At 36.0% G+C, this 22,772-nt stretch overlaps 1 protein-coding gene across 2 annotated transcripts in view; it reads right to left on the bottom strand.

Annotated features, from left to right (window-relative positions):
• LOC132151938 (ubiquitin carboxyl-terminal hydrolase 43-like) overlaps positions 1 to 22,772 on the bottom strand; it is a 90,052-nt gene continuing 67,280 nt past the window's right edge. Inside the window, exons 7-15 of one of the 2 annotated variants that reach the window (XM_059560494.1) lie at positions 14,005 to 14,167; positions 11,968 to 12,076; positions 9,270 to 9,370; positions 5,886 to 5,963; positions 5,606 to 5,735; positions 3,458 to 3,785; positions 2,923 to 3,081; positions 2,338 to 2,499; positions 1 to 2,192 (exon numbers count right to left, since the gene is read on the bottom strand). In XM_059560494.1, coding sequence (XP_059416477.1) covers positions 1,141 to 2,192; positions 2,338 to 2,499; positions 2,923 to 3,081; positions 3,458 to 3,785; positions 5,606 to 5,735; positions 5,886 to 5,963; positions 9,270 to 9,370; positions 11,968 to 12,076; positions 14,005 to 14,167 — 2,282 coding nt within the window. In that variant the 3' untranslated portion in view covers positions 1 to 1,140. The remainder of the gene's footprint in view (positions 2,193 to 2,337; positions 2,500 to 2,922; positions 3,082 to 3,457; positions 3,786 to 5,605; positions 5,736 to 5,885; positions 5,964 to 9,269; positions 9,371 to 11,967; positions 12,077 to 14,004; positions 14,168 to 22,772) is intronic. The other variant, XM_059560495.1, reaches the window with a different exon arrangement.

The following is a 22,772-nucleotide window of genomic DNA, read 5'->3' as shown; positions in this document are numbered from 1 at the left end:
CATATATCATCAATCAGAGGGCAGAAGACATGTGGAAGATTGTGTTAAACATGTAGAACAGAATTTTAGTAACTTTTTGATTTGTTTATCATATAGAGGCCCTAGTAAAATGTATGGCTCAAACAAGACACAGTAGGGGTTAATGGTGTCATTTTAGAGCATGCTGGTTAGCAATCACTTTCTTTGAATAGGAAAGAGCAGCATGAGCATCCTGCTTAACATGTCCTTTTGTGGTCTATTGTATAAAAAAAAAAGTCAGACATGTCTGGAACAACATGATGGTGAATAAACAGCTTTAATTTTTGGTGTACTATCGTTTAAGTTAAACAGGCTCTTGTTACTGCATTCAAACTAGGTTTAGGTGGTTAGGTTATACAGTAGATTAAACCAGTGGCGATAAAGTGAGGTTATTGTGATTGTGCTTTTCATAAGTGACCCTGTTTTACTTAGCTGTTCTAATACATTGTGTTGTCAACATGCCATCCATTGAAATATATCTCACCTAAAGCACACATTTAAATTCAGTATGATTTCATACTTTTTAAAAGTAATTTTATAATTCAGATTTGTAAATATCTATTTAATGCATACTGCAAAACAAGGAAAAATGAATAAGCTCTATGTTTTGGTCTGAGAACACGTTTAAGTCAGACAGTGGTGCAATAAATTCACTGAAAGTGCAAGAACTGACATCTTTGTTAAATGTCATGAAAACCCATGGGAGGTTAGCAGCCAGTCAGTACAATCGGCAGAATCATAAAAGAACTAAAAAAAAAAAAAAAAAAGTTATATATAACTATTCCCTTCATGTATTAGAGGTGATAAATCGATTTAGTGACACATAAAGATCAAATCCAAGGCAAATCATTTTTCAATTCAAAATGATGGTGCAGAGGCCAGCGTATAATGTACTTCCAGTGCCAAAACACAAACTGACAATTAAAAAAATAGCTCTGGTTCACAGGCACTTCATATTAGCAGAAAAAAGCAAACAAAAATATCATCCACTAGTTCCAAATGTATGTTCAACTTCATATTGTGCTGCCATCATTTCAAACCTATCTTTCTTACCATAGGTCTTACGTGGGCTTTTAGATATTTGCTACGCTGTTGTGATATTTGGGTGTAGTGAAGTAAGTCTCAGAAGCTTGATTCAGGTACTGCCTTCTTTCTGCCCAGTGAGTTTGTGCTGTAGCGTGTGCGTTGCAGGGTGGTCTGAGAGCCCCTGTCCATAGGAACACTCTGCGGCTTGGCCGCCAATGTGCCATTCCTGTGTAAAGATGCTGTTCTTCTTAAACTTAGATCAGCCTTGGTTTGAATATTGGAAGAACTTTGTGAGCGTTTCATGTCTGATGACCCATGACTCAACTTGCCATTAGCAAATTCGCCACCGAGTCTGCTACGAACTTGGTTTGTGCCTTTAGCTTGAGCTTCTGAAGTTCTATTGTGTGTGCCATTGGAGAGAGAATCTCCAGATGGACTCTTCACCTCTGCATCACCCCTTTTCACAGATTCACTGTCTCGAGACCTCCGAAGCGAGTCTTTCTTCATGAAACCGCCTTTAAGGAATGCAAAGACACTATCAGAACGTTTTGACTCCTGGCCCTTTCTCTGTTTCTCCTCTAGTTGGTCTTGCTCCTTGCTTGGATCATCCCTCTTTGTTGTTTCCCACCCTCTTGGACCCATGGAATTGGATTGGATCCCTGTGCCGGAGCTGTTTCTGGACTGCGATCGCTCCTGTTTCGATTTTCTGCTGCTCCGTCTGGTCAAACTTCCATCTTCTCTTGCTCTACTGCTGCTGCTTGGTTGTTGGCCCATTGCTTTCTCTGAGCTACTTATTTCTTGACCCTGCAGTATTTTGAGATGCTCTAGAGGTCCGGGGCTGCTGTGGCTTGAATATTTGGCTGTGGGTTTTTTTGTATCGTTATCTTTACCACTTTCTTTATCTGAAGGCCGAGTCATTAGGGCAACAATGGGGTCTTTGGTGCATCTTGGCCTTCTGCCAGATTCTAGATACTCCACCAGCTCTGCAGGAGCCTGGCCAGGAGCTTGCTGGGCAGCTTTGTGGCGGTCTTTGTTTCCAAAGGACCATCGCAGTGGGAGCACCCTGGTCTTGGTGGGACTTTTCATGCTTACGCTACGCCCTTGGATTCCTCGCACGAAAGGTCTGCTTTCGAACCCACCTAAAGACACTGACATTTAATACAATATTTACCACATAGTGGAAAGACTTTCCCACAGCAAAACAAGTGAAGAACTATGATGAAATCTCTGTCAAGGTGCATCCTTTTTGTATATACATTTCTTATTTACAACAAACTTGCTGGCTTAACTCACCTCTCTCTTCCATTGAGGGTTCATTTTGAAAGACGGGAGACTCTGGGGAGTCTGGGATGGAAGAAGGGCATGTTGTGGAAAACCGTGAAACCATACTTCCTCTTTTGCTATCACCATTCAAACGGATGAGCCAGTGATCTGACATGGAGGAGCTGGTGGAACCTGCACAATGAGACAATAAAGACAGTGGCTGATCCATGTTTCTCCTAGGCGTAAAAGCATCCCGTGCTCTCTCACTGACCCTTCATTTTGCATTGTATATGCAGAGGCATCTGATAAAATGAACTCAAGCTCATTCACTTTTTACAGTTTAGCATTCATGATTACTGCATAAGTATTTTTAAAATAATATTTATAAAGAATGATAGGGAAGCGACAAGTGGAAATTAATTTTTAGGGCAATAAACATACTGCAAATACTGTCCATTGAGCTTCTAAGATAAAATGACCTGTTCCGTTACTGGAACATTATCTCTCCTGTACATATAAGGAAAAAACTGTTTCAGCTGCTTTCTATGTTGATCCTCTGCGAAAAAGGTCAGTGAGCCTCCATCTGGAATGTGGCCACAAGGCTCATTTACTCACCTCTGACCGAGCTGTTGGCGGACCAGGGCGGGATGACATTTCTTCTCTGATAGAACAGGATATACGCCCCCCGTGTGCACAGTTCCTCTTCTGGCACAATCTCTACACTGCTGTCATCATAACTGTACCACTGGCCATCCACTGAGTTCCTACAGTAGGCTGTTTTACAAAGACATATGCTGTAATCTGCTAGAGTGGTGTATGTAATGTATGTAAAAATCTTTAAAACAAATAGAAATCTTTTCTAACAATATACATCATTACTATCAATTTTATCAATTTGACACATCCTTGCTGAATAAAGGCATTCATTTCTATTAAAAAAAGAATAGAAAAAATATGTTTAAAATATAATGTTCACCACAGAATATTAAACACAATACATACAAATTCACCTATAATGCACATATTTAAACTACTGGACATTTACTCAACAAATAAACTAGAAAATTAGAAAATTATGTAAATAGAAAAAAATAGAAAATAGAAAAATGCTTTTAAGATGGACAAACAACCTCCTGCTTCTTACGCTCACCTGTGTAATGGCCTCCATGCATGCCTCCGTGGTGGTTGCAGACTGCATACAGGTCGTAAAGGAAGTCAGTATCTCCATGTTTCCAAGTTGAAGGCCACGGGGCCAGATTCTTCATGCTCTGACTGCGTTTCACCACATGGGGAGTCATATCCAGGCCACTTATAGGAAAGCGAATGAGAGTGGAGAGCTTATTTCGCCGTTTGCCCACCTGCCGAAACCGCTTGAGGTGCAGGATGAGGATGTCAGGCAGGGTCCATAAGCTCATCTTCACCATCCCCTGCTGCATCTGCTTACAGTGAGGACACTTCCATGCATCGTCTGGTTCCAGCTGCAAGGGGAAATAAAAACATTTGCTTTAAACATAGTCTATTAATCATGTGTGATGCACGTCACAGAAAACGTAGTCAGTCAGTGTAGTTAGACAGCTACTCCCTATGTAAGATTATGAATAACATTCTTTTGGGTTTGTTGAAATGCAGGTTTCTCCATGGTCGACTAAACCATGTCATTATCTGAACCTGTTTTGTCTCAATGTGTTGCGGTAAAACATCTATATCTCTGGAATCCACTGCTGCGACAAACTAAATTCCAGTGAACATGCAGAGAGGAAAGGACAACAAAATCAATAAAATGTTATTTATATCTTTCAAATATTTAGAACAGAAAAATTAATAATTGAATTCCTGCTGGACAGTCATATCTCACATTCACTGCAAGTTAAAAGCCTTTTTTTTCCCATAAGTGAAGTCCTGGTAGAAGTGTTTCCTCAGTAATGACATGACACTGTTAGAGGATCGATAATAATTTGTAGAGCCAATCATAATGAGGCAACTCTCAGGGGTTCATGGGCAAGATTTATCAAGTGGTACTTGTCAAAAAAAGGCAGTATACAGAGAAACTGAATTCAGAGTGACCTTTGTGGTATGTTTGAGACAAAGACGAAAGTAGGTGGGAGACCAGCTCCATTTGTTCCTCAAATGGATTTTTAAATTGGCAAGAATAATCTTGAATATGGAATGGTGATTGAAATGTCTAACGCCTTGACTTGCAAGTGTAGATTCTGCAGAGAACATTTTGTTCTGTATTATTTCCCACTAGTGTCAAAAATAACGTTTTTATTCAACATTTGCCCACCAGAAGTTATTCTTTGGTGCATTTTGATCTATAAGAGTGCTTTTTTGCCCTTTGCATACAAAAACACAGCATGTTGTCCATTTATGTGAAATACTTCAACTGAATAGATTAACTGAAATAAATTTGAAATAAATGAACCTAGCAACATAAATGCTCAGATAAAAAACTGATTATATAATTGGATGGCTTTTATGTTAAATTGTAGAGCTCTCTACATCACAAGAGATTTCGGTGTAATCAGTTTCAAGTATTTTTTAGTTTCTTCATGTTCATTTCATGTTTTAAGAGCTGATTTCAGTTTTGCTTTTCATCAGAACCCACTTTATATACTTAAACATTCGGCTCTGAGACAACAAATAGATGAGAGCAACATGCCACTGCAGAGGCACTAAACTCATAACCAGACAGACCATATGATAGAACATAAGGAAAACAAATCAAATAATAGGTAAAAAATTTTTTTTAATTTTAATTAAAATTAATTAATTTTCTGTGGGATTTTTCAGTCCTGGTTGAAAATTCAATCATTATTAATTCCTCCCCATGTCTTTCTAACTCTACAATCTGCTTTTATTGTGGAACCTAAAGAGTGACCATTAAATACAATTACATTGTTACAAACGATTAATTTCTAATTCAAATAAATGCTGTTCTTTTTTTCTCCTTTTTTTGTTCAAAAGTATTACGTTTTTAACTGATAATAATAAGGTATTTTACTTGAGCACAAATTCACCATACAATGATTCTGGAAAGATCATGTGACACTGAAGAATAGAGTAATAGCTGCTGAAAATTCAGCATTATCATCAAAGGAGTAAATTATGTTTGTGAATATATTCAAATAGAAATGATTATTTTAACAGTTAATTAATAGTTAAATCATATTTTAATAGTAATTTTCACATTACTGTTATTACTTTTGATGAAATGAATGCAGTCTATGCAGGTATAAATGCAGGTAAGAAAACAGTACAAAAGAAATAAATAAATGTGTATGATTGGAGGAGAGAGTACCTGCTCCTCTTTGGTGTAAAGCTGAAAACACTCATCCAGCGTGCAGCTGTGCTGCTGTACATGATTCTGCTGCTGGATCTTCACACTCTCTGCATCCTCAATAACTTCCTCTTGAATGTTACCAAAGAGACTGAAGGAGATATGAATCACAAAGGACTTATGACTTTCAAATGAGAAGATTCCTACTAATTCTGGGAATTTGACATATATGGTGGTTTTAAATGAAATGAATGTGTCTGCCTGTAATTAAGATCACAATATGAAGCAGCATGTATCTTACCTCTCTTTGATTCTGTTCTCCCATTCAATCACAAGCTTCACATGCAGAGGACCACCAGGACCACATAATTTCAGGGCCCTGTGAGAGAAAGACACGATTGAAATTATGAGTTCGGTATTCAGACGCTAGGGGGCAGACTACAATCAGTGTTGTGAAGTTTATTTGCAATTCTAAGTCAGTACATAATTTGGCACACTGACAGTGCCATTCTGTTTTATTTTGCCATTGTTTTTTTTTATTATTTGTTGTAACTGGATTTACACTACCTTTAAAAATTTTGGGGTCATTAAGATTATACATAATACTTTTATTCAGCAAGGAAACATTCAATTTATCAAATATGACAGTAAAGAAATGTATAATATTACAAAACATTGTGATTTCAAATAAGTGCTATTCTTTTGAAGTTTCTATTAATCCAGAACTCCTTCACTAATATTAACCACCACAATTGTTTTTTTTATAAAATAAAGTATTTTTACTATAATTTAATTAAAGGTTTGATTGTGTGGTAAGGGGTGGGAAAACAACCCAGACGTGAGGTATGACACGAAACTGGGTCATAACCAGACACAACTATAACAATTATGTCTTACCGCTGTGATGTGCCTCTAATATAATTTTGTTTTCTAGAATATGTACTTCTACTTATTTTATCATTGCAAAACAAGACAAAAGTATGAGGAAAACAGAGGGAGAGAGTATTATTCATCTAAAGGTCTCACTATCATTACAAGTCCTCAGACTGAAAAATAAATCACTCATATATGGCCTAGTCACACAAATGACAATAAAGACCTGGCTAAAGCACAAGACAGAGGAACACAAGCATTCACAGCGTTGGTCCTCACTGTTCACCCTGTGCAATTCTGCAAACAAAGTTTTTCTGAGAGCTGGGCTAAAGCCAGATTAATTCTGACATGCAGTCCATCTGCGTTAATTGCGATTGTTTCTGAGAGGACTTAAAGCAGGGAACAATAATGAAGACGTGAGGTCTATTGAGAAGAAAGCTCAGACACACATACGCAGAGGATTTATTATCTTACGCCGAACAACTTATCTTGTCTTACACTGAACAATTTACTTCATCTCAACCTGAGATTTGGGGAGCTAGACCCCCCCCCACACACACAAACACACTTTGTCTCTGGAGTTACAGTACCCTAAAACTTTGCATGCTTTTTCTCCATTCCCTGGACTTGGGTTCGTATGAACAATCTATTTGATGATACAGTAAATGTTTGTGGCAACCATATGCTTCCTGTCATTACTTGGAAAATGTGGTCTTCTTAACTCAATCTTGCTTGTGAAACCTCTAGAGCAGTGAAACATCTTCAGCAGTGGCTGACAAACTTGATTAGTTGCATAGTTCAATTGCTGGCTTTCAGCACACAAGAGCAGCAGCTTGCGTCAGTGAACAGCAGGTAAACCACATAAGAAATGGAATGTCTCTGCTATCATCTGAACATCATAATTGCAAATTAACAACCTATTTATACAATGATAGACATGGAAGAGATTGCAAAAAGGACTTGCTGGTATGATCAGATACCTCTGTATTGATGCTATCAGATGGTAATACCATGGTAATTTAATTTCACGAGTTAGTTGTATAGAGGGGCTCAGAGAGAATATTCTACTCAAGCTACGATTGTCCCCATAATGTGCAAAACTGTACAAAAAAGGAGTAAGAGGAGGGATGCCAAAAGAACTAACAAGGTGAAGAGGTAAGATGCTGGTTTTAGACCTTGGTATTAACTAGAAGATTAGATTGGTCTACTGCTCCCAAAATTAGGTTTAACTTCACATTTACCATAGCACTTGAAATTTACAAAATTTTAACAAAAACCAACCAACCAGACATCTTTTTTCCAATTTCAAGAAAAATATGACCAAATGTGTAGTATGCAACCTAAAAGTATTGTAGAAAAATATCACAAATTATCGCAAATATCATGAAATCTCCATGGGTTTGTTGTTTATTTGTGTTGGTTGCACCAGGACTTTCATGGTCACACCTCATGAGTCTCATTTAGCAGATTTTTTTTTTGTTTAATTCTTATTCATATTTATTTTTAATATAAAAATTAATAAGCATTTTTTTTTTAGAAACAGTTTTTTTCCTTATAAATTATTATACACAAATTATTTTAGGTTTTCTTTTCAAAAATGTCTTTTAATTCCATTTATTTTCATTATGATTTCAGGACAGCTGTATCACTCTGACATTTGTGACTTTATACCCCTCCAAAAACAGTAAAATAATTCAGATTATGTAATTCTGAAACTTCTTATATTTGTGTCATCTCATCTATTCCTGTCATATTTTGCGCGTGCACACACACACACACACACACACACACACACACACACACACACACACATATATAGCCTTCAAACTCCTTAGTTTGTGTTTTCATACACATTCTACTCTAAATATGTTTTCCATTCTACTGAACTCTAATTTAAATATGAACTTTAAATTAGAACACATTCACAAATAAAAACACCATAATTCTGTTATATTGACTTCAGAGGGAGGAAAACAGCCCAGAATAGCAGGCACAGAAGAGCACGAGGCTGCCGTCACGACTGTGGAACTGAGTTTTAAGCTCTTTAAATTGAGAAATGGATCATTGGCTTTGAGAATGTGTGTGATACACCTACAGCACTGAGAGGATGAGCTCTTCATGGTTTGGCTTGTTGGCTTTGTCTCTCTAGAGCCTCACAAACATGATGCAGAGGAGAGGATACAATTAGTGCAAACTAGGTTAAAATACTGTGATGTGGGTGTTTGGAGACCAATTAAAAAGTTTAAAGCAGCTGGAGATATTAACTTCAGCGGCACTGATGAGCATTCAGGGTGTAAAGAAAACATTCTGCAGCAAGGAATTTCTAGACATACACTACAGTTCAAAAGTTTGGGGTCAGTATGACTGCTAAGAGATTAATAATTTCAAATTTAGGAAAGGATGGACTCAATTGATTTAGCACTGTAAAAAAAATCTATTTTAAATAAATGTTATTCTTTCGAACCTTCTATTCATTAAATAATCCTGAAAAAAATGTATCATGATTTCCACAAAAATATTAAGCAGCACAACTGTTTTCAACTTTGATAATAATAAATGTTTCTTGAGCACCAAATCAGAATATTAGAATGATTTCTGAAGGACCATGTGACACTGAAAGCCTGGAGAATAAATTGCATTTTAAAAGATATTCAAAAACAAAACGTTTATTCTAAATTGTAATATTTCACATAAGTGCAACCATGAGAGAGAATCTTTCAAAAACATTTAGAAACTGTACCGCCCCCAAACCTTCAAACAGTAGTCTGGATTTAGCGTTTTGGTTTTTTTCGGGTGGGTTATGTGGGCTCACCTGTCCACGGTCGGGTGACAGAGAGGTCTGCTGTCGTGGGGAGACAGGTAACTGCATGAAGCTGACCCACCCACCACACGCATCCTAAACAGTTCAGCAGTCTGTGGAAGGCAGAATAAAGCTACTCATCACAAATGTAACATCAATTTATTGATATCCTCCATTTATAGCTTCATTTAACTAAAAGTCATTATATGGAGAAAAAAAAACACATGTTGCTACAAAGTTTGTGAACCCTTAAAATGTTCTGCTTTTCTAAATAAATATGACCTACGCTACCATTCAAAAGTTTAGGGTCATTAAGTTTTTTCTTTTTTAATCAACAAGGTTGCATTAAATTTATCAAAAGTGACAGACAGTAAAGGCTTTTACATTGTTACAAAAAAAATCTTTCTTTGAAAGAATCTAGAAACAACTGAGCACAGTTTCCACAGACATATTCAGCAAAAAAATAAAAATAAAACAAATAAAACGTTTGACCAATAGTATGCTTAAATCAGATCTTCACCTGATAATTTTGATTTAAAAGTGAAACTTTGCCTTCAGAATCTGGTTTGAACACCTTGAGTGACAATAATGGCAATCAAGGGTATTCTGTAACTGGACATCAGATCTATTTATGTTTTAAGGTCATTGTCTTGTTGCAGGACCCACTTTCTGTTGAGCTTCATTTCAAGGACTGATACCCTAAAATACAGGATTCATCGTTCCATCGATGATGCCAATCCCAGAGACAGCAAATCAGCCCCAAACAATAATAATGCCACCTTCAGGCTTTACGGTTGGACTTAGGGTAATATTATTGAATGCACTGTTTTGGTTTTTCCCAGATGTAATGATTCTCATTTAAACCAGTGGCTATATTTAGGCTGTCAAGAAGACATCCTTCTTATAATAGTCTTCTGGCTCACCCACGTGGTCTTTGGCAAACTTTAGATGAGTAGCTAGCAATATTCTTCTTGGAGAGCATGTGGCTTCCTCAGTGCTGAGCTGGCATGCATGACAGATCCTTAGATGTTCCCCTTGAGCCCTTCCTCGAGTATTACTTGTCTTGCTCCGGGAATAATTCTTACTAAACAACCGCTCAAAGTTAAAGTTATATTGTAGCTGAGCTACTTCCACTTGCATACTGTAATATGTACTGTAATCTGATAGTTTTGCAACCTTTTTTAACACTGAAATTTTCTGGAAGTCCTCAGACATGTTCTCTATGTATGTGTTGATCAATGTTTCTATGTGAATAAGAGCCTAAATTAAATATGTTTGTCATATAACCTGATTTAAGCCTCTTCAGAAGAGATTAAACAGCTTGATTCATATATATCGTTTTATGATCTATCTTCGGTGGAATGGACTTTCAATGGAAGGACAGAAACCTCTCCGTTTTCATTAAAAATAACTTCATTTGTGTTTTAAAAATGAACTAAAGTTTTAAGGATTTGGAGCAACGAGAATAACTAAATTACAGAATTATGATTTTTGGCTGAACTAACCCTTTAAGCTTCAGGTTTATGTTTGATCAGTAGACCAGGACCTGCTAAATACAGTTTTTACCAAATTATTTTAAATTGTATGTTATACTTCCTTGGAAATTTTGCCAATACATAAGTGACAACATTTCAAGATCTTGACATAGGACCACTGAAAATAATGAAAACTGAAAACATCACAGTTTTGAAAATGAATTTGTTTCTGTCTTTCTTTGGGAATGACAGCAGAGTTATACTGGAACTGTGGAAGAGGAACACCAGGCTATGAAAATGCAATTTAAAGCAGAAACAGAACAAAATGGAGCTGTACTTAAGTGTACAGAGTGATAAATTAAAGATTTAATAGGAACAAATGAACAGTTGAAAATGGCAGCAGTCTTTTGTTTGAGAAGGTGAGTTTATATCGGTCCTTTAATTTATTACGCTGTGAAGACATTACAACAACACAGCTCTGCTCTCTGCTGTACTGGCCAATCTGTTGTACTGAACCAATTAGGAGACACCGTAAGATCTCATGTCGTTCTCTCATTCATTTTCTGAAATACATTCTAACACATTTAGATTGTTGTGCAGCGCAAGGCTCCTATACAATCTATCAGGTCTAATATTGTAAGTAAAAATAAGTTATGAGAATTAGCAGAAAACAAAACAAAGCCAGTGAACAGGACTGGTTTTATCCAGTTACATCCAGTTTCAAAGACTTTGTTCAAAGTGGCATTTAATGTGTTAGTTAATTCGATAAATGTAAACTGTCAGTTAAACATATTCATATAACACATACAGTATAATAAAGTGATTAAAATGTATTTTAGATTTTAACTTAAGATGATTGCCTAACTTAGTCTTTCTTTTTGGGAGAACGGATACATTTACAACTTATAATGACATCCCTGCATATTCAAACTTACAAGGAAATAATCAAGTTCTTCAAGTTTATATTTAAGAAGTGAAAAATACTCTATACTCATGGCCATCCCTCTTTCACCTCATCTCTCCATCTCGTGTTCAACTCATTAGTCTCTATGATTATCCTTCTCCCATGTGCGTATTTAAGCTTGCAGGGAGAGCGGTGTCATAATTGCCGAGAGGCTTCTGTGATAATAAAGAGATTCGGTATCCTATAATTACTTTAACTCTAACCACAGCAAATGAAGCGAACATCAAAACCTGATAGTAGTCATTTATGTTCAGCTCACATGTGCACTCACCTTTATGATTGCATTTTTTTTAAATAAGTAAAGCTTATTGCAGACACTCTGTTGCAGATGAGCCCAAGACAGAGTCTTTTCTACTCTCATCAGGAATGGAGGCCCAAACCTAGAGAAAAAAAAAGCATGATTTAGTCTTTCATTTTTGACGGTGTTGAACAACCAAAGATCTGTCTGTCTGTCTGTCTGTCTGTCTGTCTGTCTGTCTGTCTATCTATCTAGATATCTATCTGTCTGTCTATCTGTCTGTCTATCTATCTATCCCTAGTCTAAGATGATCCGACCATTTGATGCATATTTGAATATATATATGGACATCTGATGCATAAGAGAACATATGTATATTTAAAATATGCACTTTCTTAATCCAGCAAGCTCTAATGTGATTTGTTGACTTTACAAGAATGAGAGGACACATGGTTTTCTTTCTAATAAGTCATGCCTCCAAGATTATGTTGTCTGTGATAGTCTGTGGATAGTCTGTGCACATTCTGGATGTGTTAAAAATGTTTTACTCCGTTATTTTTAATTATATGCTAATATACATATACTTCCTGGAATATTTTGTCAATACATAAGTGACAACATTTCAAGATCTTGACATTCCAGCACCACTGAAAATAATGAAAACTTTTTCTGGAAAATATCATGGGGGGTGGATTATTACATTATCAGAGTTTTGAAAAAGCATTTGTTTGTTTCTTTCTCTGTGATTGACAGCAGCACGAGTTATACTGGAACTCACTTTCACTTTCTGACTAGATGAGCAGTTATTAGCCAGAATAAGCTGTAGAGTGGTTTATGTCGTTTAATCTGGTTACTTAATTAGCTTACTTTATTTGTCCCTGCAGGGAAAGTGAATTTGCTGAATTTTCAATATATATATATATATATTGAAAGACATAAGTTGTCTCTACACATTAAGTTGGGACAGGATCAAATTAACATTGCAATAATTACACAATTCACCTTTAAAACACCCTATCAGTTTGAATTTTAAACCTACTTTTTTGGTACAGCTCTTTTATCTTTTGTTGCGAATGTTGAATCAGTGAGACTTCTCCTCTATCAAATGTGGGCCAGAGGCTGCAGGCATCTGCCATTAAGGTGCAGTACACAAACACTTTCTTTCGCTTTCTCTCCTCTCTTCTTTAGGCCCTAAAATGTCATCTTGACATTTATAAGTGTTTCAGGGGAATACCCGTCATCTGTTTCCACCCAAAGCTCTGTGTCCATGAGTGAGGGAGCGAGACTGTGTGCAGCTCTGATTGACATCTAGAGGTTAGTGACGAAGACTGTGGCAGATGCAGCACTCCCCAGAGTCCAGGCCATCAGTGCAGCTGTAGGTGGAGCAGCCAAGAGGATTCCTGTGCTGCAGTTTACTTACTTAGATTACTGATTCTGACAGAGCTGACTGATTAGCCATATGAGTTAATGTCTTTGTGCATCTTGAATTGTCTCTTTTAGCAGTAGTTCTAAAAATCATTTTCAATGAATCACTTGACTCATAGAACAGCACATTTGGGATACTGGATTTTTACGAAGCAGAATAGACCTGGATGAATGTTTTTTTAATCGCATGGTAATGTCCTGCAGGAACAAACAACTATAGGGACTAAATGCTACAGCGTTACAATTCTATGCGTTATGAATTCACATTTAATAAAAACTCAATAAATGACTTACATTTTCCAAATTAAATTCATGTATATTTGTAAATGGGTAAAACAAACAATTTTTATTATTACATATAAACAAATTTCTGTTATTACATATAAAACTGAATCATTTATCATATATTTAACAAACACAACACTTTTCAAAAGTTTGAGGTCAGCGCAATTTTTTATGCTTTTGAAACAATAGAGTAATAGAGTGTATGAATTTGTTTATTGTATTTATTAACAGGTCTTCAAGGGGGGTAATGGTGGCACTGCAAACCATTTTTGTGAAAAAATCAAATACTTTAAACAAAAGCACAATATCAAAATATAATAATATTGTTGTATGGCCTTTGTTTTGATATGTAGTGATTACCTTGTAGCTTGTTGGCCAGACCCAGCAACATTGCAGATTAACAGAAGGATCTTTGGAGAACCACCCTGATACATGAATTCTGACGATAACGTCCCTGAGGGTGGTAACCTGTAACCTTCGGGATCTGCAGTGTAGGGCGAGGAAGGGAGGGAGTGATGGAACCCTACAAAAGATAAAATAAATAAGCATGTTATTAAACACTCTTAGTGATTTAAAATAGCACTGTATAATTATTAACAACTTTGTACATAGAGTTTTTCAAGCCTTCAAACATACAAACATACAAATCTAAAAAGGAAGATCAATTATGTTTCATACATTTACAGTATGTACAATTCGGCAGCATTTACATTTTTACACTTTTATAGGTACTTCACTCTTCATCATGCCTAATACTTTCCCTTAGCTGCTCTAAAATCACTGTAAAGCACAGCTTCTTGGGGTTTACTGCATTAGTACTACTGACACTGAATATGCAAACATAGGTGGTCACACATTAATGTGCTCTTGGTGATTTCAGTACGTGACTTGTAAATGACCCTTTCTTGCAGCTAAGTTTCCATAGCAGGTTTGAATGGAAAGTGGAGGGAGAATTGTGACTGTTATAGTATGTAATATGTTGTCTTCAGAAGATCAGTCGGGTTTTTTATAAGTTGTATCTTGTGTATCAGGATGTGTAGACACTAAGTACTGAAAACATGTATCATTTTCACATTTTTCATCATACATGCAGGATGTCATACACAATCCTAAGCATGAAAAACTTTTGTACCTCAACATGACTTAATTTAAAATGAACAGGTTACTTTAAATGTTAATGTCTTTCTATAGCTGTGACTGGTACTATTTGAATGGGAAGATCAATGTGTATTTTAAGGCAAACTTTTGGTGTAAATATAGTTTTGGAGGAAAATTTCAAATAAAATATGAAAAATATAATTCATATAGCCCTATTTGGAGGGTAATTGTTTCTCATGGGGACAAAAGCTAAGTCAACGTTTACTATTTTTAACACTTTATTGCCATCCAAATCCATAATACTAATGTTTTTCACCCACCACCCATGTAAAAATGTAATTATTTTTATTATTCTAAGCATATGACATTTTATTTACAGCAGACAATCATGCGACTGACCACGTGAGCAGTGTGTTCCCAAGTGTGTTCCCTACATCGTGAATACTTCTCCATCCAAATGCATGAGTCTAATCCCTGAGGTGCCATAGAAATGTATTTTTAAAGACATCCATATGAGAAACAATTACCATTCAAATAGGACTTATGACTGACATGATAGTGACATGTAAAAATAGGTTGCTATTTATATTTAATATCAAATAATTTGTTGAAATGCCATCATATGAAATAATATTTTGCTTTATAATTTTTATGAAGGTTGAATCTCTTGAGTCTTGAGTCTTCAGTGTCACATGATCTTTCAAAAAACCCTTCTAATATGCTGATTTTGTATTTCTCCTTATTATCAATGTTGAAAACAGCTGTGCTGCTTAATAATTTTGCACAGACTGTGATAATTTTTTTTCAGTTCAAAAGAATAGCAGTTATTTAAAGATGTATATATTTATACATATACTCTCTTTTTTAATGTTAATGTCTTTACTGTTTTTATCAATTTAATGTATCCTTGTTAAAATAAAGTATTCATTTCTTTAAAAAAATTAATGGAAGTCTACTGTATATTTAAGCTTTTAAACCACTAAGTAACATGAAAAACATTTGAGTTTAGCTTTCCAATTCATGTACAGATTTGATTCTACATACAGTATGAATACAGTTTAACCTGACAATTACTGTATGACAGACACCATCAAATAATTCTGGATAAATACTGGTTCTCTTTAGCAATCCAACGAGATATCATGTTTAAAGTACTTATGTATCCCCTTTTCATGGCAGGATGGAAGCGGTTTCTCTCTCACTAACTGATTCGCTTTCTATCACATACTCACAGCAGGCCTCAGTCGTCAGAGGCTCATTTGAGGGCCAGCTGGAGCAGATTGAAGTGGGGAACTGTGAGCTTGTGAGAGCCTTAATTAAACTTGGCCCTCCCTGACACACACACATTTCACACTTTTACAGACACAAACGCACCAAGACCAGCCCCCAGTTTGAATGCCTTTGTAGAACAATGCAGTTCTTTTGAATATGGACAAAATTCTTATATTCAGTTTAGTAAAAATGTAGGGTGGGGACCTGGTTATAGTGGAGGCAGATGAACTGAGTTAACAGAAGCTTTATTTAAGCAGACTAAATGATCGGATAAGTCCTGCATACGTCACCAGAGAGAAGTTTACCAGCTATTATATTTTTATTATTGTTATGAGTTCAAACAGACAACCAAACAACAAACCAAACAAATATATCAAAGCAGCTTGACATATATATTCATTAGGGCTGGGCAAGTTAACGCATTATTATCGCGTTAAAGCCGACAATTATTTTATCGCATGTTAAAGCAGTTTTTTTATCAATATGAAAGTCTGTTGCTCACTCGCTCAATACACATACAGAAAAATCATGGGTCACAGGAAGGGATGCTCCCGATCAAATTATTTAGGCTTAGCATCAACATTCACAAACCACTGTCCACTGTTATTTTTAACAGAAAAGAATGCAACATGCTCATAATCATGACTTTATAAGTTGGAAATAGGACATTTCCGATAGCACGTGAAGAAAGTAGAGAAGCGCTCTTGCTCAACACAGTGGAGTGATAGGTTTTCTTAACTTTGTGCTTTATTATTTTTAGTCATATGGGATGCAGTAACACATTTCCCTTTCATAATATATTGCTACAGATTGTACAGATCTATCACTTTTTCTGCTCAGAAATATTCACACAATCTTGCAGCACGTATCAGAAGATCTCCACTCCGGCACGGATATCGCTCACACTCACTGATCTATATTTAACTGAACTACGCTCTTGTCCACCTCTTCCAACTGAGCCAGGGACTGCCAAACGGAATGATCACACTAGTCAAACTTATCGGGCTTTGGGGGTTAAACGCGCTCCGGCACGGTTAAGATTGCCTAGTGTAAGCACAACCTAATTATTCTCCCGCATTCTGCACACACGAGTCTCTACCTGCCCATCAAGTGTTGTCCCGTGCCACACTCTGCTGTGATGGGTCCCGCGATCGCACAGGTCTCTAATAGGAAGGTGCCTGTTATAATGTTATGATCGAAGCTCTGGACTCTGAGGATAACTTTTTCTATAACAAACTATAAAATATTTTCTATTAACACTTTAAATGTCCTGGCAGTGCAAAATAGCTTGTTTCAAATTTTATTTAATTACATTAATGTTATAAGTTGAGATTTAGGCTACAATAAATATTTTAACTGCTACTATGTAAAAGGAACACTGCTGTAAAAAGCCCTTTATTTGTTTAAAGTGTTCGCAAATCAAATGTTATTACACTTTTGTTCATATGGCAGTAGGCCATAGTACACTACATAGTACAAAAGTGCACAGTACACTACTTTTGATTGCATTATTAATTTTGTGCATAATGTGATTCATTGCAAGTATGTTAGACAAACAAAGCTCAGTACTAGGGTGGTTACTTTTATGCTTTACATGTTACCCATGGGAGATATCATCAGGAAACACGGTATTAGCTGTCACTATTAAGCTGATGATACTCAGCTCTATCTTCTTCGCGGCCCGGTGAAACATACCAATTTGAAAAACTAACGGAACACATAGCAGTATTTGAACATGCTCTTATTGCATTATAGTCCTCCACATCCACTGCGTTTTCAAAACTGTCAGTTTAAATCTAGATTGAAGACCCATCTCTTTAACCTGGCTTACACATAACACACTTAACACATTTCTAACATTTAAATCCATTGAAGAATTTTTAGGCTGCATTAATTAGGACAATCAGAACTGGGAACACTCAGCATAACACCCAATCTACTTGCTACATCATTAGAAGAATGGCATCTACACTGATATTAGTCTGTTTCTTTCTTATTCCAAGGTCACAGAAGCCTCCAGATCCAGTCTGTGGCCCAGCCCAGATGATGGATCAGCACCTAGAGATGACCTCTACAGCCCTGAATGTCAGCGGAGACCAGAACAACTAGATGAGCCCAAGAGACAGATCCCCAGTGATGACCTTGTCTCCTAGATGGTCACTGGGACAAGACCACAGCAACCAGTTGAGTTCTCTGCACAATGTTACTTTGCTGCGGCCTGGAATTGAAATGCTGGTTTGTCTGGCCAGAAAAGAACTGGCTCACCGACTGAGCCTGGTTTCTTCCAAGGTTTTTTCTCCATTTTGTCACACTGTTTTTGCCGCTGTCGCCTCTGGCTTATTTAGTTGGGGACACTTAATATCCAGTGATATCATTGACTTGATTGCACAGATACTATTTGTATCTGTGCAATCAGATACTAGATTGTTGCTTTGATACAATCTGTATTGTAAAACGCACTATATAAATATTTCTCCTGCAGTTGTACCTGCACTCACTCACATCAATAACACATCCCTTCACACTGGTGTTTTTCCCTCATCATTTAGACAGGCGTGTATAACCCCTCTACTTAAGAAGAGGTGTGTTGTCCAAGTCGCAACATCTAACTACTGGGGTGCCTCAGGGCTCTGTTCTTGGAGCACTTCTTTTCTCTGTCTACATGGCATCACTAGGTTCTGTCATTCAGAAGAATTTTCAGATCTTAAGCTCTTGTTTTGTCCAGGCTGGACTATTGCAATGCTCTCTTGGCAGTTTTCCAGCCAGTTCTATCAAACTTTTATAATTAATCCAGAACTCTGCAGCAAGGTTAATTTTTAACAAGCTGAAAATAATGCACGTCATACCTCTGTTTATCCATTTGCACTGGCTATCAATAGCTGCTCGTATTAAAAAATTAAAGGCATTAATGTTTCCCTACAAAACCATCACTGGCTCTGAACCCCTTTACCTAAATTCATTACTTCAGACTTATGTGCCCTGTAGAAGCTTGCATTCTGCAAGTGAACGTCACTTTATTGTGCCATCCCAAAGAGGCACAAAATCACTTTCAAATTAAATGTTCCGTCCTGGTTGAATGACCTGCCCGACTCAATCAGAGTCCTCAGCCATCTTCAAGAACTGGCTAAAAACATATATCTTCCATCTTTATTTGACCTTCTAACTCCGGCACTCTCTATTCTAATTCTATTCTTAAAAAAAAAAAAAAAAAAAAAACCTTCCCTTTTTAGACTTTACTATCAGCTTGTTTTCTTTAAAATAAAAAAGAGAAACTAACACTAGATTCTCTAATCCTTTTTTGTATTCTATCAATTTTTTTTCTTATTTTTATTTATTATACAATTAACAAAAGCAAAAAAGGCCTCTAACACTAGTTTGCTCTATTCTTTTCATGCTCTACTCTTTGAAATGCAGGAACAACATCTGCTCTGTCATTGTTTTATTGTAAGGCCAAAAGAAGGAGCCAACAGATTCTTAATAACGTACCTCTTTCACAGCAGTTTTACTCTTTGCATACTTACTACTACTTACTACTTTTATTTTAGGGATATTACATCACACAACATTACTAATAATGCATAAAATATCGCAATTTGTAATTACCTTTTAGTTTTTTTTGTAGTTAAAAATACTGCCATTTTAAAATAGTGCTTTATAAGCTGTGACAATTGCAGAGTGACAAGAAGACACCAACTCAAATTTTAGTGCTGATCGGTAACTGTCACTTCTACTGAGACAGAGAGTCTATGACAAACTGTCTCTAAAGCTCTCGCTGCAGAAGTAGCTATATGTGTATAAAACATGCCTTCAAGCAAAGTCAGCAAAAAGTTATTTATAACTCAATTTAAAGTTTCTCACAGCTAGATGAACACTCTTAATATACTGCACATCATAATAGAAATGAGGCCCAAGACAGAACTGGGCAGCACTTGTTTCCTGATATACACAAGCTGTAATTGCCATCTATCTGAGGTAACTAGTTCACTGAAGCCTACGAAAATCGGAAAATAAAGTGACATGGGATAATCCACAGATTTAAAACATTCAGAAGTTAAATAAACATGAGTGAAAATTCTTAATAACAATAATCATTTGCAATAGGATCAGACCAAATTTTCTTGAAAGAAATATGGCCAGGGAAATGCTTTTTACATGCCTCAATACATCAACAGAATTTATTGCTTATTTCAAGATGATGAAGATAGATTATCCTTAGATCCTTGGTTCTGCCCAAGGTTACTTGCTAACTCTATTTTATGGCTTTTCACCTTGTAGGCTTGGTCTTTGAAGGTCCAGCTCTAAAACCTCTTAAAACTGTTGTATGAAGTATTATACAAATTTATTTAAAAGAATTAACTTCAATTGAACTTACACATAGATACTTTTATTATCGTGTTAGTGGTAGAGCATTACACAACAATGAAGTTTATTTGGATGAAAGAATGCTGCATACAGATAAGAAGAAGGACGAACACTCTAATTCCCAATCCATTTGTCTTTCTTTGCAGTAATACCAGTGTTGTTATATTTCATCAGATGAAATATCAGTTTCTAAATGTAACACAAACAAAAAACAAAGTTCATTTTTCGATAACACAACCTTGGCAGACACCCAACACAGTTTCACCTGATTAAAAATTGCCTAAGGGAAAAAAAAATTCTTGCAGTATAAAAGGCCAAATCAGAGAGAAGGAAGACAACATTTGGATTTTTTTTCGGCCTTCCAAAAGTTGACGCAATTAGGAGTCAGTGGTTAACATTTATTTCCAACACTGTCCCAGAACAGTACAACCCAAATATTTGAGTGTATGCAGCAGATTTTACAGAGGAAAACTTGCTGAACCTGGAAGAGTACAAGGCTGGCTGTGCAGAAAGGCTGTTTCTAAAAAATGGGCAAATTCCAACTTTGCTGGGACAATCTGGCGCTTCTGAATCCGAGCCTGTAGGTATGTTTTATAATTTGCTATTGACTGTTCAAATGTGGAGTTTGGTGAAGTGTAGAGTAACACATATTGCTTGTCATTCTTGCGATCACAAATGCAGACAGAGATGGATTTATGTGTGCAAACATAGTCACCTCCTTTCTCTGCTTATTAACTGGCAACAAGACAACAAACATGATTCACTATGTGTTCTGCTTCACACTGGACGCTCAAGCTGAAACAGGACATGCCCGTAGTTATATAGTAAAACTGCAACATTATTAACTGTTCTTATAACTGCTTTGGAAGCTAAAGCTCCAACACATGTTTGAGTTGTTCAGCCAATCACAACGCACTGGGTCAGCTGGCTAATCAGAACACACTGCACTTTTCGAAGTAGGGGCTTTGTAGAAATCAACACATTTTAGAAAGACATAGAGGATCTGCAATAATGAACAGTATATGAAAAATAATGTTTTTTTTACATTAAAGCATGATAACATATTTTATTATACCTATTACAAAATAGCATCAAATGATCCCTTTAATAATATAACACTGTCATCACTTTCATCACGGCACCAAATAACCATCCAATACTTCTGCAATATTTTGCATTTAATGTAAGTGGACAGTGGTCAGTAACAGGCCTAATGTCTGTGAGTTTATAATTTGTACTCTGAAGTTTGTGAATAATAAAGGTAAAAATAACCATACTTCTTAGAATCATAAAAACGAAAATTGCATGTAAACTGCAGTGAAGAGGTTTGCTTGAGTCATGTAAACATCTTATTGCGATTAAGTCCTTGCTCTTATTATTGGAAATGTAAACATAGTCACTGATGCTACATGATGATAGCTGTGACTGCATAAGTAATTGCCATGATCAGCAATGTAATTAAGTTTAAATACACTCAGTTAGCCAACCTCTGATGGCCAGACTAGCAGCTGTACAAGTAAAATGTTTTGACAGAACCAGGTGAACCTATAATATACTGATAATATGTGGTGTCCAATAAATAAGATAAACAACTTTAATCGTGAATGAATTTACTGTACATGTACAGTCGCATTTTTAACATTGATAATGTTTCTTGAGCAGCAAATCGGTATATTAAAATTCAGCTTTGCCACATTTTTTTATTTATAGAAAACAGTAATTTTTAATTGTTATATTTTACAACATTACTGTTTGTACTGTATTATTGATCAAATAAACGCAGCCTTGGCGAACATACTTTAAGATACTTATTTTAAAAACATTAATTATTAACTTTTGACTGGTAGTTTGTGTTTTAATAATATTTTATCATTCTTTAAACTCTTATATTACACTTATTTTGATGTGTTGACTGGCATTATAAAGCATATGTAAAGTAGACTACTTGATTATAATTTTAACTGAACTGTGTTATTTGAGTGTGTGTTACATTTAAAGTTAAAGCTCCCTTTGGTGAAAATCAAGTTTTTAACGTTGTTTACATGTCTAGTTTTTTTTATTTTTTTTTTATTTTTTATTTGCTTAAATACAAACCATGTGCAAATTCCTCAGTTTCTATTTACATCATGCTTTTGCAGGGTTGTGTAATATAGAGAATCACAGACAAAGCTGTTCATTTCTTGATCACAGTGGCTAATCAGAGGTGTTTATATTAGTCAGAATCCAGAGTTTTGTTCAGTGCTGATTTCTGCACACTCCTGAATTCTTGCGTTATATTAAACAAGGTGTAGACACAATGTAGATAACAGATTAAAGTCTGCAGTATAGAGGCTAGAGCTTCACTGATTATTACGGAATAAGATTGCGATGAACTAAGACAAGTGGAAGCTTTTCAG

This window comes from Carassius carassius, chromosome 10 (genome assembly GCF_963082965.1).
Source record: "Carassius carassius chromosome 10, fCarCar2.1, whole genome shotgun sequence".
In the NCBI taxonomy this organism is placed as follows: domain Eukaryota; kingdom Metazoa; phylum Chordata; class Actinopteri; order Cypriniformes; family Cyprinidae; genus Carassius; species Carassius carassius.
The sequence above is the reverse complement of the archived record's forward strand: the minus strand, read 5'-3'. Positions and strand labels throughout refer to the sequence as shown.